Source organism: Ambystoma mexicanum, chromosome 14 (assembly GCF_040938575.1).
Source record: "Ambystoma mexicanum isolate Mex_15411 chromosome 14, UKY_AmexF1_1, whole genome shotgun sequence".
Classification (NCBI taxonomy): Eukaryota; Metazoa; Chordata; class Amphibia; order Caudata; family Ambystomatidae; genus Ambystoma; species Ambystoma mexicanum.
This window is the reverse complement of record NC_090940.1, coordinates 297,811,375-297,838,256: the sequence shown is the minus strand read 5'-3', so window position 1 is coordinate 297,838,256 and position 26,882 is coordinate 297,811,375. Positions and strand designations below refer to the sequence as shown.

Here is a 26,882-nt window from a genome sequence, read left to right as displayed (position 1 = left end):
CGGCACCTGGACTACTGATTAGAAGCGGCTTCTGCTCGAGTTCAAGGACTTGGTGAAGAAGAAAAACAATGCATTTCTGCACAGTTTGACATTGCTGTCTGCGTTAGCATTTCAGAGTTCAAGCCGTGGCCTCGCACTGTGTGCAAATCTAAAGCATAGAATATATTTGCAAAGCGTTTAACAGAGAAAGCAAAAAATCAAATGGCCGACATTTCACAAAATGGACGCCCTTTGGTTAGACTGACAATTCTTGGATTGCGATGTTTGTCACATGATGTGATTTGCTTCTGGCAAACATACTATACGTATCATTCGACTATCGGATTACTTTTCTGGTCTAACACGTCTGTCAGTTGCTCTGTCCATCAGGCTACCGCTGTTCCTGGACCTTCTCACCAGAGAGGGAGGGGCGATTCTGCACCACGACCCAGGGTCGCCCAGCCTGAGGTCATGGCTCCTGCAGCGCTGGAGTTTGGCAGATATACTTTACCAACGTAATGTAAGGAGATCCTGGCCAGAGCCTCATCAATGTTGAAATGCTACAGCCATAAATGGAAGTGTTTCTCTGTGTGGTGCAGGCCTCAGAAGATCACCCCACCCCCCTTTGCGGGTCCCTGCCCTCAGCTTCTACCTTAATTGCTCTCCTTGCCCAAGGCGGGATTGGCTCATGCCTCTATCAAGGTGCACCTCACTGTCATATCCCGGTACACCAGGTCTCCGGGTAGACCCTTCCTATAGTCGCACAGACTTGTCAAAGAGTTCCTCAAGTGGCTCTTCAGGAATTTTCCGTCAGTGAAGGCTCCAGCCTCCACTTGGGAACTCAATGTAGTACTGACTAAGCTCATTTGAACCTATGCATCAATTCCAGCTGAAGTTCCTCTGCTGGAAGGCGGCTTTCCTCGTGACTATCACCTAGGCCAGGAAGGTCGGGGAGATCCAGGCCCTGTAATGCAAGCAGCCTTATTACCGTTTCATGCTTCAAAGGTGTTGCTGCGTACATACTCCACCTTTATGCCAAAGGTACTGTCAGAATTCCTCCTCAACAAACTTTTGGCATTACCTTTTTTCTTCCAGAATCCATAGTCGCCAGCGCAGAGGGCCTTGCATTCGCTGGACGTGGCTCGTTCCTTGAAGTTCTGTGTGACCTTTGACTCACAGAAAAGCCGTATTGAAGGCTTCCATCTCCAGGTGGCTCTCCGGCTGTATCATGCAATGTCATCGACTGGCGAGCAGGCCGCTGCCAGGTCGTCCGGGAGCCCACTCCACCAGAGCAATCGCAGCAACAACAGCATTTCTCTGTGGTGTGCCCCTGCTCAACATCTGCAGGGTTGCTACGTGTAGGTATACGCACACCTTCATGAGGTTCTGCTGCATCGACAGGAATTCCAGGAAGGTGTCCAGAGTCGGCCAAGCAGTGCTACGCAACCTGTTCATTTGAGGTGAGTCTGTTCCCGAGGTGAGTGTTATTGCTTCTGTTGAGCCTTGCCATCTCCCGTGGTTGTGTATATGTACTTCTGTGTTATCATTATCCATGAGCATGTGAATCCATGCCAGACCCCATGCTGGAGACCGTTTAAGTTACTTACATGCAAACCCTACCTCCTTCCCCTCTGTGGCTCTTCTTGGTTCATACTGCCACTTTAAATGCTTACCAAATCTGAAGATGGCCACCATGGGTGGAACTTAGGGAGATGACTGTCATTGGATGGGGCATTATGGACCAGAGGACAGTGATTGGTTTAGAGGAAAAATACAGTTTTATAGTAAAAGTTAAACTGTTTTGTCTTTTACCAAGGATTCCCTGACTGTGAATTCATGTCAGACCCATGCCGGAGAACAATAGTAAGTAACTTAAACTATCCACTGCGATGAGTGGATTAAAGGAGGAGTATTCGTCAGGGTGAGAGAGCGAGAGAGAGAGAGGAACACGCACCAAAGCAGGGGAAGGCGCCTGATGTGAGACCAAGAGGGCGCGCAGCCGCCTATGAAGGTGGAGCCCGCGAAATCGTGAGTTGCTAAAAGCCAGCAAAGCAAATTCTGGAAATCTGACGTGTGAGAGACTGAGAGAAGCAGAGCCAACAGGAGTTAGGGAATTGGTAGTCACATGACCGCAAAGGTAATGTGGTGGGCAGGTTGCCCTTGCAACAATGCTGATACTACCGCGGGATGGTTGCATTTAAAGACGTAACTCCCCACTGAAATACAGAGGAACTTGGAGAGAGAGCAAGGATCAACTGCCAGAGATGCTGGTAAACGCAAGCAGGAAGCAAGACGCAGGGGAAGAGAGAAGCAAGGTCTGTGAGAATTCTGGAGACGTTCCCTAAGAATCAGGACGGTAACGGGGAACATGGGAGGCACAAGAGGTCCGAAGAAGATTATATGACCTAGGATACTCGTCTCAATGAAAATGGAAAAGGCTTGAAAGTAAATCTGGTAAACTTGGACTCTCTTAAAATAAGAGAAGAGATAATAAAAGCCCCGGAAAGGGAAACGCAGAGAAGTGGAAAACCAATCGAAGTTTGTCTCAGTAACAGTGAGAAGCACTTGGAAAGAAAATTACGGAATCTGAACTGTCTTAATGCAAGAAAGAAACCAATCGAAATCCCTGAAAAAGGGAATGAGACTGGGATAACACTATACTGGAAAGAGGGGGAAGGATATTCCTTGGCTGAAAGCAGAAGGGTGGGAAATAAGAGAATGAGTATGGTAAACCTAAGGCCAGAGAAGCCTTGTAGATAAATGTCATAGAAGAGAAACAGTCAGAAAAGCCTGAAATACAAAAGGCCCAGAAAACGAAAACCTTTTACAAAACTCGGTTTCATCAGATAATACAAAGCCCAAAAAACCTTGATCTAAGAATTCGACGAGAGCCAATGAAACGCAACTCTAGGGAACAAAGCAAAAATCACAATCTGATGAGAGAGCTGCATGAACTAATATGAGAAGAGTCCAGAAACACTACTCAAAGATGGGGTATTCATCTGAAATGACAAGAAGAAGACACAAGACACGCGCAGCAAGCACCCCAAAGGAGAAGGAAGACATTCTTCTATCCTTGTTTTTTAGTGGTAGGATTGGTTAGTATTAGCTTTTGGACGGTGGGCTCATCCTTTTTTTGGACATATAAAGACAACAGACAGGCACCTTAGTTATTCATAGGCAGGGAAAACCCCATAGCAATAGTTTGGTGTTACATTTTATTTAATAAACATCGAAGAATGTCCTCAAAGAGTCTGCATCCTCCTTCTCACTCTCTGCACTACTCATTCGTCGCAGAACCACTATCTCTCTTAAGCCAATGACACAAGTCACTGTATTCTCCTTCCGCCTCTCCTGCTGGTCCCTTGGTTGTCTTCCACCACCATCTTGACCTCACCCAATAAACAAGGTATAGGATACAAGAAGTGTGGGTTTAAGTATCCCCTCCTCCCCCCCTTGCTTGGTGCTGTTTGGTCATCGTTCACTACCCAGTCCTGGCCTGGTCTTCCGGGAAGGGGGCAAGGGGGGGCAGGTGTGTGTGTGTGTGTGTACACACCTTAAAAGGGGGGTTAAACCCACCCACTTTCTCTGTGTGCATAATTAACATGGTGGCATTGGAAGTTCAATGTTGTAGTATTTTTTTCTGGGCCTGCTTCCTTGGACCATTTTGATACGTTTGGGGAATGGTCCTTTGTCCCCTCTTAGTCCCTGGAGGTCTAGTGGACCTTTGCTTTCTCTTTCTGGATTGATGCCATAGTCTGCCGGTCCCGCACTCTGGGCTACCATACTGTGGCAGTGCAAGGCTGCAGCCTGGCTCTCTCAATAGCCGGCTGCTGTAATCGCATCGCTTTGGCTCCATGGCTTGGTGTTTTGTTCGTTTCTTTGGCAAGTGAGTGGCTGATGTTGGTTTTCTGGTTTTATCTTCTCTTTTCTGCTTTCTCCTCTTTGGCTTGGATGCATCTGAAATAGAGAGGAAACAATTGGCAAATTTGTACACGAAGATGCAAGGAGATAAGAGTCTGCAAGGACACAGGTTGGCACGAGAATGGGGAGAACTGGGATTGGGACCCTCTGTACTGCCACCGTCCACCTCAGGGTTAGGATTATCACCGGATTCCTCCCTGGTAGGTCTCGAACCCCCGGCTGAAAGGGCCCCCCGGCCCACCCTATTGGACCAGGCCAGTAACCTCATCATGTCACAAATATTGATTGTATTTAGAGCAGTCACCTCAGCTGTAACTAACACTGCTGGGACCAGTTTTCCCAGAGGTGTTGCATACTAAGCCACTTGACACCATTGAGTGATAGAAGCTGCAGGGGCCTATGATCTCAGACTTGGATGTGCCCACAATTACATTGATGAAGCTGATATGCAGGAAGTGAAAGAGGAGGAGGCATTACAAACTAAGGCAGAAGACAACACTGTAGAGTGATAAAAGGAGCAGGTGCCACAATAACAACCATACAATCTAGGTGATGGAGTTCAAATTCAGAAACTTGCAAAAATGGAGTAGAGTCCTTCAAGTGTAAAACAAGGACTTTTAGATGTCTGCTGGCAGCCACACGGCTTCTCCCTGACCCCAAGCTCCTAGATGCAGAGGGATGTCCCTGATCTGTGCAGCCAGAAGTGGAATTGCATCTCCTATAGAACAATGTGCACCTGGCAAGAGAGACTGCACAGAAGGGGTATGTTGAGCTAGTTGCACAGATAAAGTGACAAGTATGGACTTTGGCAGTGATCAGCACTTATTAAATACCATATTGTCGGGGAAGAACACCAGGAGTAACAACCCATGCGCGCTTTAAATGTTTCATGCCCTCCACCTCAGGACCTTCAAATAGCAATGACACTGCATCTTGAACTGTCTTCTCTACACCTTTTTCTGACATTCCAGTGTCTCCCTTCTCTCACTGTTGAACGACCCACAATTCCTCTCACCTAGACAGCGTAACCCATGACCACTAGCCCACACCACCATTCCTGTGTGTGCCAGCCATGGGCACCCAGTAACTCAGATCCCTCTTTGCACGGCCATCCCATTTGCTGCCCTGTGCTAGCAGAGATCCTTTGTCTGGTCCCATGTTTCCAAGAGTGAGCCCAGATACCTTGTTAACCAACTATCCCTGGTGAGCCATTATTATGGTGTATGACCGGGTCATTGTTAGATTCTGCAAACACTTAAGTTAAACTGACTAGTGTGAAGGGTCAGGAATGAAACTGTGAAACAGCAGATTCATGTTATTGGCCATAGACTTTTATTAAACAAAATGGATTGGGAAAAACGCCTCTGTCACTGCTGGAAGAGGTATTTTCCTATCAAAACAAAACGAATTGGTCCGTCCTTTGTCAGAATGTCCAAAACAACCAGTCCTGTGTCCAGAGCACTATCCCGACCCTCAAATTCTAAAATCCATTCTAAAGTGAAAGGTAAATGTCTTTGGCCTTAAAGTGTACAAATGTTCAAAGGAAGAAATGTTTAACTCCACTAATTTCCAAGTAAATATAGCTCACATCTCCAGATGGTAATTCATTCCCCTGGATTTCTCTTCACTTAATAGCAGTTCTTTGAGTTCCTTTCTATCAATAAATTCAGTATTCAAAGTATTGCCTGGTGTACTCTCCTGGCAGGCCTTTTATTACTTTCACACACCGTGGTTATCTCTTGTTATATCTTTGTTAGGATTCTCTCATATAACATTGTCCAAGTTGACCTCTTGCTGGAATGTCCTCTTGCCAGGGCTTGTCTTTTATATAAACACCTCTTGCTTGCAAATGCCTGGTATACTTTCCTGCTAGGGCTTGCTTTGTATGCAAACCACTTGTTCTCATACACTTGTTATCATATTCTCAAACATTTGTTATGTGTAATGCCTGGTATACTCTCCTACCAGGGCTTTACACTTATTCTCATATACTTTTTGGCTTGAAATGCCTGGTGCACTCTCCTGCCAGGCCTTCCTATACTCGCACTGTGCACACTTGCAAACTTGACAGTCTGTTATGCTACTATTCAGTTTCTTAAAATTTGGCACCTTTCGTTCTGTTTATTCAGCTCATTTGCTTCAGTTTCATTTTGGCACCATTGTTGGAATAAAAGCGTACACTTGCAACTTTGACAGTCTCTTGTTATTATAGGAATCTGTTTCTTTAAATGTTATGGCACCTTTCGTTCCGTTTCATTAATTAGGTTTACTTCAGTTTCCATTCGGCATCATTTTTTTGCATGCCCCGGTGTCACCTCACCGGGTTACTGCTAGGGGAATACCTTCTGTGGTGAAATGCTAACAGCCTGCGGATGTCCCAGTCTCTTCTCTGGAGCCTGCTCACCTACTGCACACCTTCCTGGACTCCAGTAGCTAGGAAGGTGCTCTCCAATACAGCTGCGCCTCGGGATGTCATTCTCTTCACTCTGGCGTTCCTGCAGTCTCTCTCGCCCCAGTTCCTCTTCTGAGCCGGTTGGCTCTGTGGCCCTCGCTTCTGGCTGGCATTCCCTGTGTCAGTACCGACTGGATAGTAGTCTTCCATGCTGGCTCTCATAATCTGCTGATTTCTCTGTTTAAATGTTCCGCCTGCAGTCAGGTGCTCGCAACAACTAGAGCGGCGCGTGTGTTCCTTGCCTTTCGTGATCTTCATTACTTGATTCACCTTTCTCGTGGCAGTGGATCCAGCATTAGAAAGAAAAGTCAACTTTGCAAAATTTGAGGAGATGCCTTTAGTAAGTCTTAAGGATGAGTTTGACAATTTGTGAGAGGGGGGGGGGGGGGTTGAAGTAATGCTTTCAATAATTTTAGAAGGGGACATTTGGCAACTTATATACAGCTTGTATATAAGCATTTCTGATCGTTTCAGATGGCAAGTCAGGTTTTAGGCAACTGAACATCTGATGGAGATGAACATCGGGTTAATTTGGGAGTAATCCTCATCACTGTAATCTTATGGAGCAATCACTAGTTCCCCAGCGGTGACATCCTCCCATGTGGCATGAGTACTGCAGCCGCTATCTGATCCTGACCCTGGGGGCGGGTGTATGAGGGAGGATCACATGGGGGAGACTACCTCCGGGGAGGTATCCTGACTTCATCGGGTGAGACGCAGTGTCCCCTTTTCCCCTTTCAGGATGAATCCCCCATTTGCAACAATCTAATGGCCGATTGTGGTGCTTTCACTCTTCCACCAATGGAGAGTAGTGGAAAGCTTTGGTCACATCCCAAAGGCAAACTCTCATAATTTTACAATGCCAGCTAGTTGAAAGACCCCTTTTCTGGTTCCACATACTCGTCTTCCAAATCTTGTTTGCCTTTAAAACCTATTGCAAACATTTATACAGTATTCTCGGGAAGGGACTAAAATTCCCACAATCCCCACAACACTGGGATGAAGAAGAGGTGAGGAGTAATGATGATCACTGTCCACAGTCTAGTCCTTCCCCAAATCCTATTGGCTAGAGCCAATATAAAAGTAAGGAAAGACTCAGGAAGTGTGAGAGGCCTTCTCTGGAGAACCTGGCTGTGTGAATCCTGTATTACATAGAGTAGGATTTAGGACTGCTGTGCCCAAAGAAGGAAGGGGGGAGCCCTTGAACCCCAACTGCTTGTGGGGAGCTTCGAAGCACTGGAGGAGCCAAGGAGGCCAGTCTACCCAGTTTAGGAAGAATGGGAACGCCTGGCCATCAGCAGTGTGCCACAGCCCAAAAGATACTGTAGACCCCCTCACTGAGGGTGAACCAGGTAAAGTTTGTTGTCTTAACCAGCTAGGGTGAGGCCCGTTGAAGTTCATGGTAACAAGACTAAAGAACTTTGCTGGCGAGAGCAGGCTTGTCCCCGCTATTGTGCGGCTACTACTGCTGTTTGGGACAAGAGCTGGCACCTCTCTGAAAGGCTTGCAGAACTTGGAAGCACAAACCAGTGTGGTGGAGCTGAGTGGCTCGCCAGCGCGTTAGCAGAGGAACACTGACGAGAGGACGTGCCGCAGACACGCCAGGAACCGGTGGAAGACTCCTGGGCGTTTGGCAGCCAAAGAAAGCAGCCTTTCACCTACCGGGACCTGAAGCAGGACAGGCGTGCAGAATCTTTATTTTATTGTGCATTCGCGCTTATACATCAAGTAAATTGTGTTTCAAAGTGCCGAAAGTGAAGCCGCGAGTGAGACCGGAGTGGCATAAGAGCAGTCCGGAGTGGAACGTGGGTCGCAGGACTGCAGCGTAAGCACGAACGTGACTGAAGACTTCACACAGAGCCGGTGAGTGAACTCTGGCATAGTGGGGACCCTGGGGCGTTTCGGCAACCACACCAAATACAAAATATAATCAGTAAAGCCGCAGAAAGCAAGGCAATAAAGGGACTGATTGACTATCAAGAAGGCATATTGCAAACAAGAACCTTAGCCATATACAAGTGTATGAATGTAAATATGGGGAGAACCTGAAACGAATGTTGTATCAAGGAGATACAAAATACCAAAAAAGGTATATGCAATTGAAGTGAAAGAGGAACCAGGTGTGAAATTAAGAAGTCCTGGCAGGCAAGTAAACCAGGCAGTTGCAAAGCTACAAGAAAAGATACAGAACTGTGTTTACTAAAAAAGATGGACTTTTTGAAAGAAGTGGAACTACAAGGCTAAGCAGCTTTGAAAAAAACAGTATTCTTGTGGGCCAGAAAAAAGACACAAAGAACTGTTAAACCGAGAATGGTTTGCGTTAGGGAAGAATCCAGGGGAAGGGAATCACCCTCTGGAACTAAGGCTGTAGGCCCCTGGAGAACCTTTATGTTGGAGCTGTTCAATTTTCATTTATGAAGTATTTTTGCAATCACCTAAGGTAAAGACATTTCCCTTTGTACCTTATAGTTTGGTTTAGGGTGTGAGGTGAGGGTCAGAATAGAAGGCTTGGACATGAGGACAATTTTGATTTTGACACCAGATTTGAGGTGGGGAATTCCACGTAGAGCAGGGTCAGAGAGGCCTTTTCCAAACCCTTTTGTTTTCAATAAAAGTATTTTAACCAAAAGCATGGTCACCTTGTGCCCTGGTTTCATTCCTGCCTATTCACATCACCCACTGCCTCTTCCTCCTTCCAGTGACCCGCATAGTCTCCCTGCTGGGTATTTGATTGACAGACACTTCATTACACTGAGATGAGAAATGAGTGTAACAGGCCATTAAGGCATGGGGGACTGGGGAAGCACCCCTTAAGGGAAAATTGAGATATGTGACTTGCTCTGTTTGTCATCGTGTTTCCCTGAGATCTAACTCCCCTCTGGTGGTCCTCCCTCATATAGCCGCCCCCAAGGTCAGGATCAGCTTGCGGCTGCCGTTCCCTGGGCATAAAGCGAGGGGATATACCAGGGAAAGAAGTGATGACTTCCTTGAATCCATCCCACAACTTTTAGTTGAAAAAAAGTGTTTTTTTTTTTGTTGTTTTTTTTAAATTTCTAATGAAGTTCATGGTGTCCATTTAAGCAAATAAGATTCAAAATAAACTGTAGTGTGTATAAGAGGTCTGTCTGCTTTTACGTCAGAGTGCCAATAGGTCAGATCGGTGGAAAATCAAGAAATGTCATATAATTTGATATTGCTAAGCATCTGAGGTAGGCAAAAGTGGTACTATCCAGACAAGTGATTGGTAACTCCTATCAGCCCCAACCTTTTGTACTTGTAAAACGTGGCCAAAGACCCCGAATCCGTCATAAGCCTCGGAGCGAGGGTACTAAAGGAGTATGCAATCTGAGGCTCCCTAGATGCTACGGCCAACAGCTGTCATCTATTCCAGCCGGTGTAGTCTGTAGTGGGGGGGTAAGACAGCAGGAAAGTTGCAGGCCTCCCAAACCCTGTTCATAATGGCAATGACCTCTAATGATAGTGTTGTGGAATGAGGCTCAGACAGCCTGTCACCGTCCTACTGCTGCATGGGCAAATGGATGTTGGTGCCTCCAAACTGTGTGACGTGGAGGGGTATATGCCACCGTCGGGTGTGTAGTGGTCACAACCTAGGTAGAATGGCAGTGCATATCTAGATGAGCAGAAATGCTGCATCAGTATGCGGCACACAGTGTTAAATGTTCTTTATAACTATCGCATGGAAGAGACGTTGGCTATGTCTAGCACAGTATATGAATGTGGTATTGCCGGTGCAGGCTTGCCACCTTCATCTAGTAAACTAGAAGTGGAGGTCTGTGAAACATCAGGGCAAACATTGGCACCACAGTACATTTGCACATTACTGTTGTGTGCACCTTGGATAATCGCGTACCAGAACACAAAAGCATCCGGGTTAGCACAGCAGTTCCAAAACAGAAGATGGTATGTAGAGCAGAGCACTATTTTTCTGAGTGAATCGGAGTCCAAATGCAGTTTTTTAATTGGCTATTGTGCCTTATTGCACAGGACCTATGATCAAAAGTGACTTTAGGGGCCACAGAATGGAGGTGGTTATCGAGTGTTGTATATGGAGGGAGCTTCCTTAAGTGAACAGTTCTTTTGCTTCACAAACACCCCACAGAATGAATTATGTGAGCCCACAAGCCCCCATCTTCCATTTCGCTCATTGACCATTTCTCCCCCCTTCCCTTCATCCACTCCCCTGGCCTGCACCAACCCGGACACAGTTCACCCTATTTCTGAGAATATGCAACCTTTGGCACTCTAGATGCTATCGAATACAAATCCTATTAGGCCTAGCCAGCATAGTTAATTGTTTGGTGTTATGGGGGTCATAGTTCCATACAACTGGAAAGACACAGGCTGCAGCCATCTGCCTTGTTACTGCCTTAAACTACTTTTCTCATGGACACGTGCTTTCCATAATTGACACTATTTATTCTTCTGAAAAGACCCCCCCCAAGAACCAGCCTCTAAGTCTCCACTTCTCTCTTCTCCCTGTCCATTTCCCCTACTGCTTTTGTCTGGTTGCCCCATCCATCTGGCCGTACAGTACTGTACGTCGTAAGGTGTTAAAGTTGCTTTTACTAAATCCACGTTGTATTGTGGGTCTCCTTTTCTGTGTGGGAAGCAGGACCACGTTTAATGACCACAGGAAATTATGCATTCTGTTTATAATTAGTTGCCAAAACATGTGATTAGATTGACCTTTACGTATTTGGAATCACATGTTCACTGCAAGCTCATTCTTTTTAATGACAGACTACTGGAAGGACTTTTTTCACATGTTCCTTTGTCAGGCAGCAAATGTCCTTGGCAAGGACCTTTGACCAAACCTGTGTGATGTATCCAACAGCTAAGCCTTCTTCATAGACTTAGGAACGTGTTTTTTGGGTGTGTAAGGCTTAAAACGTTTCCACATAGTGGACCATCTCCCCACAATGTTCTCCCGGGGGAGCACTATGTGCATTGGGCCTTCAAAGGAAGACATCCGTCTTGAGTAATACTTTGTGAGGCCTCCCCTCACCCCACAGGACATGGACTTTCACTGGATGTTGTGGCAGTGCTCGGCTAGACTCGTACGATGTCAACAGAAACTCGATCCTTTCCAAAATTTCGATTGGAATGGATGTTGTGTTGTTGAAGCATTTCTGTGGAGTAGTTGTTTTTGTATTCATTTAAATAACGGGGTTGTCAGTTTCATTCAGAAATGACATAGAATAGCACATTTACAGAAGGTCGAAGCATTCCTTGTAAGGGGAGTCTGTACACTAGCCCAAAGATGAGAACAAGTGGTTAGCCAGTTTGTGGATGTGCACAAAGTGGGACATAGACCTGGCTTAAAAGAAACAACAAATACAAAGACACAGGTGACTTAAGAAGGTAATAATTACCTGGGGGGAGCAAGTGCATCAAACTAAAGGTGTACTGTATAAATATACAGAATTACTTTACACAGCACTGCAGAGAGTTGAGGGGTCGGATAGGGTGGATGATGGAGAGGGCAGTGGGAGCTCCCTCTTTCGCAATTAAGTGAAGTTTATGCTGAACTTTGAGGAGATCCTAAGTCAGACTGGCTTTGATTGTGAGTGGCAGTGGGTTCCAATTGAGTGGGGCGAGTAGAGAGAAAGAGCGGAAGGGAGAGGAGGCACAGTGGGCCATGGGTCAGTAACATTGAGTGCAGAGAGATTGAGATGGCGAGTAGACAGCAATGTATGCGGACGGGCATTGGGGAGCAAGGTCATTGATAGCTTTGTAGACTTACTAGGAGAAGGAACTTGACAAGTGAGCAGTTTTGCATGGTTAGTCAGTCTGCTTGATTTTGGTAGGTAGAAATGGCAGTGGAACGTCGTAGGTTGTAGAGAGTGCTGGTAGTGAAGTTGATGACTATAGAGGGAGGCCTAAGGAGAGGAAGGCCAAAGGGTAGGCTCGAGCAGTAGTCTAGTTTCCACAGTGCAAGTAGGAAATGGGCACATCTTCCGAATGTTGAAGATTTTAACATGAGTATCAGAGGTGTTGGTAGTGATGAATTATTGCAGTCTGAGGTCGATATCAAAGAGGACCCAAAGATTGCGAGCCTTGGATGAGGGAGCCAAGAGGGTCAGGCGGGGAGGAGATGGGATTGGGGAGGATAGTGATGGCATTGGAAGCTGGCAGAAAGATGTCTTCCCTTCCATTTTAGTAGCGTTCAGCATGAGTCACTGGAGAGCTATCCATCGACGGGTTGCAGTGAGGCAGCTAGTAATCCTTTCCGAGGTGATAAAGGCCATGGCTGGATTTCTTCAGTTATGCCCATGGCTGAAAAGCTCAGTCAGATTACCGTCAACCCTAGGACTGATTGTTTTGAGCATTGTGCAGCACCACAACACAGAGTACTGTGGGTCAATTATCTCAGTAGTAGTAGAGAATGAAAGAAAGTGGTTCTTAAAAGCAGTCCTTCATACATCCGAGCTGTTTGGGGAGTTGCAAGGAGTGTCCAAGTATTTAATTTGATCCTTAGTTTAGTGGGTTGCGTACAGCAATAAAGGCATGGCACCTGAACAATTGTGGTCAATTGACTTTTGCATTGCAGGTAGACCGAAATGCCCATCTGGAAGGTGGACATCCATACCTTTGCAAACAGGCGGATGTGTCCCAAACATCCATGCAGCAGTGTGCACTTTACAGGATTTTGGCACATAATTCCTTATCAGTGGAGGCTCTCAGTCACTATTGAAATAGTATTGCTAGAAGGTCATCACAGCAAGGACATCCAGCCCTGAATGAGCATGTGACACTGACATATGACGCACAGCATAGGGCCTGGTATTATGAACAAAACAAGCAGAGAACTGGCCGAGTGGGCTGACTCCTATGATGGACCCCTTATTTTAGATCTTTTGTTTTCATTTCATGTCCTACCTGTTTTCCTGACAGCAGTAAAACATTAAAAAAATGAATATCCGAGCATCAGTGGAGAAGTTGGGTTCAAAACTACATAATTTGGACATATGCTCATATCATTGTAGAGTGCAGTGTTGACCTAAAAAAGCGAGCATTGACACAGGTTTGTACATCTCATCATGCTATTTTAATTGTAGGCTTTTAAGTCATTTGTGGTTATAATCTTTCACAAAAAAGCTTTGACAGAGTTCACGTTTGTGGACCCTTTTACATTACTCCTTCTGTGCTCTTCAAGCACCTATAAATGTATATACTAACTGGGACGTGGTCGTCGACCCTCTTGAGTGTAAGAAATTCTGCAGAAAAGGTTATTTGAAGCATGTCTGCTCTCAGTAGAGGGGCTCCCATGCTATTGTACATTTTACAGCTGTATCTACCTTTTAAGCACTGTACAGTATGTCACTATGCTCTCAGCGACATATTGAGAATGTAATCCAGAGCCTGATCACTAGAGACAGTTGGGAAGCATTCCCTACCTTAAGACATTTATTTTTCTGCTAGTTTTTCCTTCCTCTTGTCTTTTAGACCCACATATATTGGTTTGCCTTGATCTGCGTATTTGCTTTACAGAATAGGATTTGTTTTGTGAAGTACAATACACATTATATGTTGGTACTACTATGCTATTGTTGTTTGGATGCTTATGTACTGGTTCACACATTCCTGAAGAGTATAGCTTGGGCTCGGGCCATGCTACCTTGAGGGGAAGCAGGTATGCAATTAATTTGGGTGCCTGTCTTACCTTATTGATCGGATGACTGCTACGCTAGTTGTAGTGCTGGGGTGGAGCATAATTCCAAGTGGCCATGGCTCTCCCCTGTTCTACTGCTGGGCAATAGTCCTTTCGTCAAGCAATAGTATTGCACATTAATTCCAAATGTAAGCATGGTTTTTATTTTTAGTGCTATTTTTTTCTTTTTTTTTTTTAGAAACATGACATTTGTTTTATTTTATATTAGTTGTTGATGGTGATCTCCCTATATCCTCATCCAGTCGTGGTGATCCATTAAAACAGGATGCCCCCTCGCCACCTGCCACTTTATGCCACAGATGCTGTTAACAAGGGAATGTTATGCCACAGAAGAAGATAGTGAGCATATCGAGGCACGGTGTGACATTGCGTTCAGTCGCTGCTTGTTCCCAGAAATATAGGGAGTTGCACAAATTATGCTAGTCGTGTCGCAACCTTATGTATTATATGCTGTGCGACGAGTCTGAATCAGAAGACTGGCCACTTACTGTGGTTTGTAATTAAAGTGTTTAATTTAAGTGCCAAAACCTTATACTAACGGTAGATTATCATCCCTATGGTAAAAGAATGAAAAGGGTTCAAATCAGTGCACGTCATATTGTACAAAATAGTTGGTCAGCCACCTAGAACCTATGATAGCCGATTCCTGTTGCTACCACTAAAAAGGAAAGAATCCAATTTGAACACACAAATAACCTAAGGGTCTTCTGCCAAAATGCTATGTCCTTAGCTGGTTTCTGGCCCCTGCTGAGTTGTCTCTGGATTAGACAAGGGCTTCCTATCCTAAGCATTCTCCCAATATGACCCCCTTTGGTTCCTACCCTACTCTGGGGGTCTCGTATTTCACCCCCCTCCCCTTTGGGGTCACTGATTGGAGCCCACAATAGGCACAACAAATTCTCACCACGCCCTGGGTTCCATACCCACTCTTGGGGTATCTGGTTTCTCAGCACCTCTTGGGATATTTGGCTTCTCACCTCTGCTTGGGGATATATAGATTCTTGCCCCGTCTTGGATTATCTGGTGCCTTAGCCCCTTTTGGGCTATTTGGTTTTCCACCCCTTCTAGGGGTAACCCTTTCCGCCCTACTGGTTTGCTGGACAAACTGCGTACCTGGTTTACTGCGGTGGCTTTTGTGAGAGTGTAGAAGGAGGAAACTGACAATGAGGGGTCATGTTGTTGGATATAAACATGTATTAAATACATAAAGAAACCTATCTCTTCCTACTTGTAAGGGGCTTGCCCTGCCGCAACCTAGGAAAACTTTAGTGAGCTGTCAGAATGTCCATCAAAATTAAATGTCCTTCATCAGAAACCAACTAATCTAACCCTATAAACGTAAGTGCTTAACTAAAGTGAAGTTTGCATTTCCTTCTCTAGGGGAATGACTCCATTCTTCTGGCTACTTCAGTCGTATAGTAGAAGTCACTCCTTCAGTGTTAATCACAAGGGACCATGGGAATTACTCCCTTCTCATGGTCCTTATGTCAAAGGACCACACAGTGTTCTTCAAACACTCTTGCAGATAACTTGAATTAGCTTCTTTATCTCCATCCATGAAGTATCGAAGCTCACAGCCTTATGTGGTTTCCATTTAACGTTATTATGAGAGACATCTTTCCCTGGGTTCTCTGTCTTCTTTGTACAAATCTCTATTTGTTTCTTTATCGTGATGAGGAATTGGTGAAGCACTCAGGTTTTCTAATGATGTATCTGGGGCTAATGCGCTGAGGGAGATGGCTACCAACGCCCTCTGTTTTACCAGTGGTATTGAGTGGTGCACTGTGACGAGGGACTTGACTCCCGACAGTGTGCTTGGGCAGTGGTATATGGTTGGCACTTGCAACAAGGTGTTTGGCTAACCACTGCGACAAGTGAGAGGACTCCTGATGCACTTTGGCTTTTTGGTTTGGCTTCCCGGACCCCTTCCAGTCTTCCTGCCATTAATTTGTTCTCTACTGGGACACAGCTCTGGTTCTTCCCAGGGTTGTGGGTTCCTTTCTCTGTGATTTCCGACACCTGAGAGGTTCTGAGGCAGGCTCCAGCTTGTGGTCTTGTCACTGTTTCCAGATCTCACGGTCCACCTTTCTGTGGTCACGCCACTAACTTGATTGCTTCTTCCTTTTGTCGAGTCGGCTCCTGGGATGTTGTGGCGCCATCCCGTTCTTTACAGATTCTCTGCGTCTGTAATCTTCCCGGTTTGAATTTCCCAGGCAGACAGGCTGGCGCACGCAAGGAGAGCTCTTTAGTCTGTTCTTGCGTTCTACTTTATATTGTTGACTATGCCCTAGCGTAACGTCAATACCAACTTGGGAAGTCTCTTTGGCACTCTTAATGACTCCAGTGAGCCACCTTGTTACTGTACTTGGCTGACTTTGCATATGGTTATTCCATACGCTTCTCATGTTCTTCTCCGTCCCAGTATGTTTTACATTTGTCACAGTCCTGGCTTTACAATATCACATGGTTCTATTATAAAAACAAACTCAAGAGCCATTCTCCTAGGAGACCTCAATCTGGGCTTCAAAGACTCCAAAGACCAGAAAGGCAAAGCTCTCGCTGAAGCTCTCCCAGATTTAGGCTTCACCCAACTAGTCACCAGTCCGACCCACACCAAAGGTTGCATATTAAACTGGATAGCAGATCACAACTGTGCTGCAGACATCAGTTCTAACATCCCATGCCCCTGGACTGACCACCATCTACTGCACTTCTTTATAGCCTAAATAATAGGAGGGAATCCAAGGCCACCTGCGCCAGCCACTATGGCAAGGTCTAAAACTACTCGCCGTGGATCGAATCCTCCCTCTCCTTGAAACCTCAGTGCTGGCTCATCCCACATCTAACGACCCCACAGAACTAGTAGAGCTCTACAATGCCACTCTTAGAGGTATTAGACGCAGTAGCCCCATTGGAAAAGAAAAAAGCCAAGCATATACTTCATGCTAACTCATGGTTGACACAAGAACTCCTGGATGCTCGAACTGCCAAACAAGCAGCACTGACCTCATGACAAACAAATCCCTCCATGACCACAAGAGGTAACTACCTTGCAGTCGCTAAACAATATAAAAAGGCCATTTCCACAGCCAAAGCTGCCGCATAAAACACCAGAATTGAGAAAGCTAACTTCCAATCCAGAGTTGTTCGCCATTTATAATGAGCTGACTATCCCCCCTACCTCCACACAACCTACCGAGAAAAACAAACATGGTGTAACAACATTCAACATGCCATGTTAGAGAAAATTAAAACCCTCCAGAACAAAATTAAGACTCAATTCGACAACCTGCCTAAAGCCACCTCACCCACATCAAAGCCCTCCACCACCCTGCCAGCTGCAGGCATTCTACATGGCACAAACACACTCGAACCCTTTTCATTCAGGGAAGTAACAATTCCTGAAGTCCTATTGATCATGAAGCGTATTAAACCATTGCTTTGCAAAGGTGACACATGCCCAGCCTAGTCAAAGATTGTGCGGCAACCCTGGCCGCATTTGCCACCACCTTCATCAATGCCTCCTTCACCACGAGCACTGTCCCACCCACCCTTAAGGAAGCCTGGGTTCGGCCATTATTAAAGAAACCTACCCTTGACCCCAACTCCCCTAACTACGGTCCAATTACCACCGTGCCATTGCTGCTGAAAATTCTGGACAAGGCTGCATATCTACAGATTCAGTCTTACCTGGAAGCACATAACATCCTCGGTAAAAGACAATCTGGCTGCCATCCTCGTCACGGCACAGAATCAGCCCTACTTGACCTTAAGAATCAACTACTCGAAGCCATGGACAAAGGCAAATCCTCACTCCTCCTTCTCTTGTATCTCTCGGCTGCCTTTGACTTGGTTGACCACAAGATCCTGTGTAAACACCTCACTGACACTGTGCACTTCTCCCAAGAAGCTACCGCTTGGATCACCTCCTTCCTGGAGGGACGAGCCACGAGGGTCTTTTCTGACCAGGCCTCAGCCACTCCATCCCCCATTGGGTGTGGAGTCCCACAAGGATCCTGTACCTCCCCCACTCTGTATAATCTATTCACTCTTCCTTTGTTCAGCGACCTAGAAGAATTCGGCATAGCCTTTACCAACTATGCCGATGATGCACAAATTCTTCTCCCCCTATCAGGTGATTATGAGCAAGACCTCAACACTCTCCAGAAGACATATGTGCGCACCCAGGCCTGGATGGCAGCCAATGGCCTATGTCTAAACAGAAATCCTATTGGATATGCCCCAAAGAGTCCCTAAAAAACAAGACAATAAATCCAGCTCATTCAGCATTGAGAATACTGTTATTACAGCCTCTGCTGCAATGAAAACCCTTGGTGTATACCTGAACTCCACCTTATCAATGGAAAGACAAGTCCATGCCATTATATCATCGGCTGCACTTACAACAAAAATCATAAATGCAGTGAAACCCCACCTGTCGCGAAATAACTGCCTTAACATCGCTAGAGCCACTATTGGCGCAAAGTTACTGTAACATCCTACTCTTAGGCACTTCTGCCAATAACATGAACAGACTGCAAACTGCACAAAACAACGCCCTCAGAGCTGCTCTAAGTATCTCAAGGAGAGAGCACATCTCCCACGCTAGAAAAGATGCCCACTGGGCCCGATCAAAGCATGCATAACATTCAAGGCCCTCACGATCACACACAGATGCCTCTCTGACTGCCCCAGCCTACCTAGCGGAAAGAATACACTAGGCACCGCCCTACAGACCAAAACGTGACCAATACTCCCACCTGCTCTCAGTCCCAACATTCAACAGAGCCAAAGCTGGCGGCACCAGCTTTGAAGTACTAGCCCCAAAAGCTTGGATCGCCCTTCCACTCAGCTTAAGAAACGGAGACTCCTTCACAATGGTCAGAAAAGTGCTAAAAATTAAGTTATTCAACTACACTGTTACCAGGCTGTCTCCAACTCTGTTCCTCTGTAACCTCAGAACACCCTCTCAACACTGTCATTGAATTTTGTTTACTGCATCTGAAGTATCTGTCCTAAGATGTATTAAGTTAATATTCTCTAACAGCGCCACGATGCCTCCGGGCCGCTGGGCGCTTTATAAATCCAAATAAATAAATAAATGGTGGGAGAAAAGGCTGACCATGAGGGTTTGGGGTTGTGTGTAGGGTTTTGTGTGTCGATGCAGTAGACTCGATGTCCATCGAAGGCCTCTGTCTCAAGTATGATGTAATCGAAAGGCATATATAGCACATGCAGCGCCCGTTGGCTTCAGTTGGCTTCAGTTCTGTTTTTCCGTTTAAGATATCACTTCGAGAAACTACGGCGCGCTTCCTTTGTTCTTCGCGATAATGTCTTCTTCCTCGACACCTACTTCCCCGAAGACCCGGTACAAGAAGTGTCGAGATTGTGATTCAAAGATGTAGTTAACCGACCAATCCATTTTACTGAAAAACGAAATCTTATTTTTACTTTTTTACTGTGGGGGCCTACCCTCCTCACACTGCCCTACCCTAATTTATACCCTTACCCCACACCCCACCTATTATGCATTACACATATACAATTTCCTCTATCTTTTTGGGTGAAATATATTCAGTGAAATCTCATTCGGGGAAATGGTATTCAAAGAAATATATGGTAACGGCGCTCTAGCCTCATAGGAATGGACTTCCCCCTGGGGAGAAGTGACAAGTCCTTGTGAATCATTGCGATTTCCTCGGTGGAGGCAATTCTGATCAGTAGCTGTGGAAGCATGGCTCCAGCTCTTCCCTGGTCTTGCGTGTCAGTGCACAGACATCAGTGCTTCTGGTCAATCTCTGATGGGATTTCGGTGTCCGTTCCAGCAAGCGCTGGTTGACCACTTTCCCTGCGCCATGTTTGTTCTCTTTCGGAGAGGCTTAGCTTCTCCAGTGTCCCTGGCCTTGTCACAGATGGCAGCATTCTGATGGCTTTGTCACTCATCCGTGCTCTACACCATCTGTGTTGGCCTGCTTCCTGGCTCTGCTTCGAACGGTGACGTTCCCTCCTCTCCGTCTTGGCTCTGCAGGCTTGCAACTCTTTTTCGCTCTCCATCGTGTCGGTCTCATGGGATAACTATGTTCCTCCGGCATGGAGATGGAACACTCAATTTTTCCAGCGCTTCATGCAGGGATAGCAACATAAAAGGGTCAGAAACCATATCAGCTATTTATGCATATTCACACAGTTGTCTCGTGCTATCCCCATATAGGCAATAAAGATATTAGCTTCCTGAGGCAAGGGAGGGTAAAATGTATCTCTTGTATGGGATGGCCTTTCCTCAAAAGGGGACATGTCCAGTGGGATCCCACTTGCCCTGTCTCCTAGGGGTATTAAGCTTAGCAGTCTCACCTCCCTAGTCCCAAAGTGGGGTGGCTCCCACTTGGGGAGAGCGGACGAATTATTTGGCTTCATCCCAGCTGCTGACTGTCCATATGTTCCCCCTGCAACCTGGTTGTCGATTTGTCTCTTCCCTGAATTTCATTTCCTTTTTTGAGCTCATACTGCCTCTTCCTTCCTGAGGGGAAGACCTGCTGCTCATTCCTGGCTCTATTTTCCTCTGCCAGCTCCTTCCTCTTCCACTACCGAAGTCCAGTGTCTTTGTATCCTGACACCCTGTTGTCCTGTAACATAGGTAGACATTGCCAGCAGTCTGTGGTGTCCAGGGTTTTGCTTTCAGGGGTTTCCCACAGACTTACTGTCCCCCAGGTCACCTTGGTTACGGAGTTCTCAGCACCAAGGTGGCTTCCAGGACAGGCCGCCCTTACCTATGTCAAACCACCACCAAACCTATGGTGAGAATACTGCAGCCTGCCCTTAACAGTGAGATCCTTATGGCATCAGTGTGTAGGGTTTCTGAGCAGCCAAGGTATCCCAAATTCAGATTAACAGTAAGCGTACTCTCGCTTGTGAGTGTTTTATTCCTCTGAAATCTTTAGTAGCAAAAACAACCCTAGTTTTGGAGAAAAATATACCCATTTCACGGAGTCATCAAATTAGTTATTTGCTTCAACAGGCAACATATTGTTGCCAGATTTTTACAGTTGTATTCATTCTAACCCTGTGGAAAAGCTAGAGGTGTCCGACCCCATTGGCCCATTGGTTTGAGGGAAGTGGGCAGATAGTTATTTCGGTTACTACTTTAAATGCGGTTGGTGAAGTATATGTCAACATTTCATATTAGACCTCCATAATTTCTCTTAATAGAGATGAACTAGAATGGACCACTCTTTAAGGGCCAGGATTTTGCTTACCAGTTTCTAGCAACTCTTCTGTTGTGGAATCTAATGGAGGGTCGGTGCACTCCTTCAAACCAGTCCTTCTCTAACATAACTGTTAGTCAACAGGTGCCAGAAAGGCAGGTGGTGTGACCTTTCTTTCCCTGCACATGCAAGCGGACAGTGGGGTCTGTGCTCAAACTGAAAACCAGTGGCATGTGTGTTGCATGTGCTTGTTATATCCGCATAACGTCACGCGCACGGCGGGACATGATGCACATGTTGAATAAAGTTCCGGGGGAGCCGGAATCCCGGCAGTTTGGGTTACACCAGCAATGAGTGTGCCGCTTATCATTTAGTGATGCACTTGCACGCCTCAGCTTGCCCCCATGACACATCACGGACCGGCCCACGGCAGGGGGGCTTTGAGCGCCGACAATATCACACTGGCGATGAGATGGCAACACAAACAACGCTTGTAACAATGCAAACCAGTTCTTCCCTATCGAGGAGAAATATGCACATTTTTTGACACACCGGTTCAGACCGCGTTTAAATCATTGGAACTGTCAAGAAGCTCACAGGCATCATCAGGAGACTGCCACTGACAGTGACACACAGCACTACACACAGCTGCACAACAGAAAGCTTACACCCTAAGGGGAAAACCAGTGTGGGAACATGGCCACGGGCGTCTCAACACCCAGACCAGGCACCCAGTTAAGACTGGCAGCATCACTCATCGCCTGCCTCAACACCACAGAATCATGGTGGGCAATTGCAGCACTGGGACCTTTTGATCCATACACTAAGGTATATGTTGTGAATGCTGGCATTGAGTGTTTACTCAGTTGGGAGTCGGCAGAGGAACTAGGACTGATGAAGTTCATCTGCAACATCTCTGACCTCAGCGAGCTTCTTGTTAAACACCCTGGCCTCCTCCAAGGAATTGGGTGCCTGAAAAAGGCAAAACGATCAGGTTACACATTGACCCTACTGTACAACCCAGAGCATTGCGACACTGCAGGACACTGTTCCACATGCAAGAGCTTGTCACCTACAAACTACGTGAACTGGAAAAGGCCAGCATCACAGAACCAGTGACCGGCCCAACACCATGGGTGTCCCCATGGCAGTTACAAAAAAAGACGAAAAAACCAGGGATGATGTGAATCTGCATTGACATGCGCTTGCTCAACGCAGCCATAAGAAGAGAGCGGCACATCACCCTAACCCTGGAAGCAATTGTGACGGACCTTGTATGGTCCTGTTTCTTTTCGAAGTTGGACCTCAATGCTCGATCTCACCAGTTGAAGTTACAGCGGAACTCGATACATTACAACATTTTCGACATAAATGGGTCCGAGACGGTACAAAAGACAGAGTTTCGGAATAAAGTCTGCAGCTGAGGTATTCCAACAAGCAATACAGGAGGTAATATAAGGGATACTAGCACTACTAAACGTCAACAATGACATCCTCTGGAACACCTAGGCTGACTCGAAATGGTACTCGACAGGTGGAAATCGGCTGGACTCACCATCCACAAAGAAAAGTGTGAGTTCCTGAAGGAAGAAATCACTTTCTTTGGATATATGTTCGACAGCCAAGGCGTATCTGCGGACCCACTCAAGGTAGTGGACATAAAAGGTGCATCTCCCCTCCCCCCCACCCCCCCCCCCCCCCGGCAAGCCGAAAGAGGTGCACAGTTTCCTTGGCATGGCCACTTACTGTGGCAGATTCATTCCGAACCTAACAATCATGTTGGAACCACTGAGAGCGCTGACCAAGGCCAATATCAAGTGGGACTGAAATGACGGATCTTAAGACTCATTTGAACAAATCAAGGCATCACTGTCGGCAGAAAACACAATGGCATACTACGATGCTTTGCTGCAAACCGAGCTATACGTGGATACCAGCACGGTCAGGTTGGGAGCCATCCTTGTTGAACTGTCGCACACGGGAGAGACCAAGCCAATCGCATACGCTTCCATTGCCTTGACACCAACGGAACAGCAGTATTCGCACATAGAAAAAGAGGCAATCAGTTTTATGGGGTTGCAGACATTTCCACTTGTACCTTTTTCAGACGGACTTTCAAGGCATACACTGACCACAAGTCTTTGCTCCCAATACTCACAGGCTCATTGGCACACCCACCTGCTAGAATCGGGAAATGGCTGCTGCACCTCCAACAGTACGATTTCGAGCTGGTGTACCAATCAGGGACAGACAACCCAGCAGATTTCCTGTCCAGACACCTAAGAGCAGCCACACCTGGTGAAGTGAATGAGTCAAGGAGAAGCTGAAGAACACATCTGCCAAATTGTCAACACAATGAAACCCAAAGCCATCAACATCACCGACATCTTAGGGGCGACCCAAGCGGACTCATGTTGTGACGACATAAAAAACGCCATAATGGCAGGAGAGTGGAAATCATTCCTCTTGAATGTACACACAACTGCACGGCAGCCGCAAGGGACTTACGCACTGGGGCATTCACAGTTAGCCAGGAACGTTTGGTTACAGATGAAGGGCTAATCCTAAGAGGCACACAAATTCTCATACCCACGAGCCTACAGGACCGGATTGTCACGTTGGCACACAAAGGCCACCAGGGGATAGTCGGAACCAAAGCCAGAATACGGTACAAGGTATGGTTTCCCCAGATAGACACCAAAGTAGAGAGCACCATCTCCTCCTGCTACCTATGCCAAGACAGGAACCGATACAGTCAGCGAAATGAGGCACATGACGGTGGGTAGCATCGACTTCTGCATGGTGCAGGAAGGAACGTACCTATTCGTGGCAGTCAATGACTACTTATGATATCCCGAGGTGGAGATCACACCGTCGAAAGCAGCGGACACAGTGATTCCCGCTCTGGAAAAGCTGTTCGCCACACACCGGCTACCAAATACTTCAAGAGTGACAATGGGCCATTGTTCCAAGGGAAAGAACTGATGAATTACATGGACGACCTAGACATCCGCCTCCACCACATCACCCCACGGTGGCTAGAAGCCAATGGAGCTGCAGAGCGGTTTATGACAACCCTCAGCTAAGTGCTACGGATATCCAAAGCCCAGAACTGCCCATGGCCAGTTGATCTGTACAGGCATTTGTGAAATTACCAGGTAACCCCACATAGCTCAACGGACATACCCCCAGCAGATCTGATGTACGAGACACTCTTAACATCAATTCCTGCACCACTACAGCAGGGCTGTGAAGAATCTAGATAGAGTGCACTCGGGCCAAGTGAGTAGCCGCTAATGAACATATAAGCACCAAGAGGCATGCAAAAGAATCAAGACATAAGGTGGGGGACCAAGTGCTGCTGCGGAGGAATGCAACCAAATCCAAGCTATCGCCCCAGTACGACCTCGCACCCTGTAGGGTAGTTCGCAGAGAAGGTACCATAATAATTGCTAGCTGGGGCCACAAAACTCACGAGGAATGCTTCATGGTTCAAGTGAGTTCTGACGGACCTATGGACTGAAGACCAGGAACAGCCCCAAGTTGAAAGACTATGTATGTTAATGTGGAACTAGAATACACACACAGGTCATGGTTGTTTTTCAAAGGTGCCTATGTTTTGTTTGGGGGAAAAATGAGGAATGTTATATCCACGTCACGTCACCTCACACAGAGGGACGTGACGCACATGTTGAATAAAGTTCTGGGGCAGCCGGTAGCCCGGCAGTTTGGGTTACACCAGCCGCGAGTGTCCCGCGTATCATTTAGCGCTGGGCGCCGACAACATCAAGGTGCAGTCTTTCTCTTTAACGTATGTGCAGGGTTAGTGATGAGTCAAGTGCGTTGTAACATTCTCTGTAATGATACATTTCTGAAATTGCCAAGCAAGATGACCTTTAACTCGCAGGAAATGCCTTAAGATTTTTTCTGTTGCATGGTCTATGTCCAGTGTTCTTTCCCAACCACAGAAACCTATGAGGCGTGTTTGAACCACCCTGATGATGTCACCACTGTGCATTATGCTAGTGGACGTGTGATTGTAATAGCTGTGCCTGCGGTTAGAAAATATCTTGGTTACCGCCAGTTACATTTTTCCCCCTAGCAGTTCAATAATCTTTAACTCTGCCATACCCGTTGCCTTAACCTTTCACCATAGTAGCATATCCAACCTGCATTCTGTGTAAACCAGAGACTGAGTGTAGATCTTCATTCCAACATCTAGACTGTGTCCTTTGAATGATGCTATTGTGTTCAATTGTGTTCTGTTGTAGCTGCTTTATTTGTTTGGCATGAACTAAACATTGCAGTCCACCATGTTTAAGATTCCAAGAAGCCAAAATGTGTGATTTTGTGCAGGCTGTTACTTTAGCTGACTTAAGAAATGAAGAAAACAAGGACGATTGTTAACTTGTAAATAATTCTCCATCTAAACATTTGCTTCAAGTCAATGGCAGGCTTATGGCTGCATTGTCTTTTGACTCCTGCTTCCTTTTGAAATATTAACCACACTGTTTTTTTTCTCTTTTTTACAATAGTAAACTCAAATATACTTCTGGATTCTGACCAGTGTAAAACGAAATCCCCCTTGGAGACACCAGCGCCTCGGCGATTTGCTCCTATTCCAATGTCAAAGGATGTCAGCATTCCACTTAAAGATCCACTTTTTCAAATAAAAGAAAATATGGATGAATCAAAATTTGCACCTAATCTACGTAAGTCTGCTTGATACTAGTCATTCACTTTATTTTCTTTGTTGTAAAGGGACCCAGGTCGCAGTGCAGTGGTCTATATAGAACATTTTATTGTAGCTGTAAGATTTCAAACATGTGCTGTACGTGGAAGAATCTGGCAGAAATTGCAGTTCGATGAACAAGCATTGGCAAAACCATTAGTTTTGATGTTTACTACAATTTCTTTGCACCAAGGTGTGGGGAGGAGAGTGTAAAGTTTCAAAGGAGGATGCGATAAGGGGTGCAGGTGTGCAAGAGAATGGGAATGGGAATTAAGCAAGGGAAGAAGTGATTGAGAGAGGGTGCCATCGATGATGAGCAAGAGGAAATATGCTAGAGAAAGAGTGAGAGGGTAAGAAATAAAGCAAGAGTGAGGGAAAGGATGAGGGGGTAGGGTGAGGGTGCTGTTAGAGGGAGTGTGAGAGGGATGGGTTGGAAGGGCTAGAGAGTGGGAGGGGCTATATAGAGTGGGCACAGGGCGGGACTAGAGACAGTATGGTGGGTGGGGTAGAGTGCATGGGTTGGGTAGAGAGCAAGGTGGTAGGGTGAGGGTAAGAGAGCAAGCGGATAGAGAGTTAGGGTAGGGTGGGTGATGCTAGAGAGTAGGGCAGGTAGGTGTAGAGAGCATAGGGGTTTGGGGTGGGTGGGGTTAGCGAGCAAGAGGGTAGGGTGGGTGTGGGGAGAGAGTAAGAGAGTAGTGTGTTTAATTCTATTGAGTCCTCACAGAATCCCAGCCTAAAGTCTCCTCCCAGGTGGCCAGGGGAAGGCAGTCACTGCCTGATCGTAACCCTGAGGATGGTATTAGCCGGGTGGATCACAAGGGGCGAGAAGGCCACCAAGGGAATATGACGACTGTTAGGAGAGAAGCGGTATTCATCCTCTTCTGAGTACGACATTTCTCA

At 46.3% G+C, this 26,882-nt stretch overlaps 1 protein-coding gene across 2 annotated transcripts in view; it reads left to right on the top strand.

The window, feature by feature from the left end:
• KIAA0586 (KIAA0586 ortholog) overlaps positions 1 to 26,882 on the top strand; it is a 2,241,463-nt gene that overhangs the window by 580,561 nt on the left and 1,634,020 nt on the right. For both annotated transcript variants that reach the window (XM_069637413.1, XM_069637412.1), the window contains exon 8: positions 25,786 to 25,962. In XM_069637413.1, the coding sequence (XP_069493514.1) occupies positions 25,786 to 25,962 (177 nt within the window). The remainder of the gene's footprint in view (positions 1 to 25,785; positions 25,963 to 26,882) is intronic.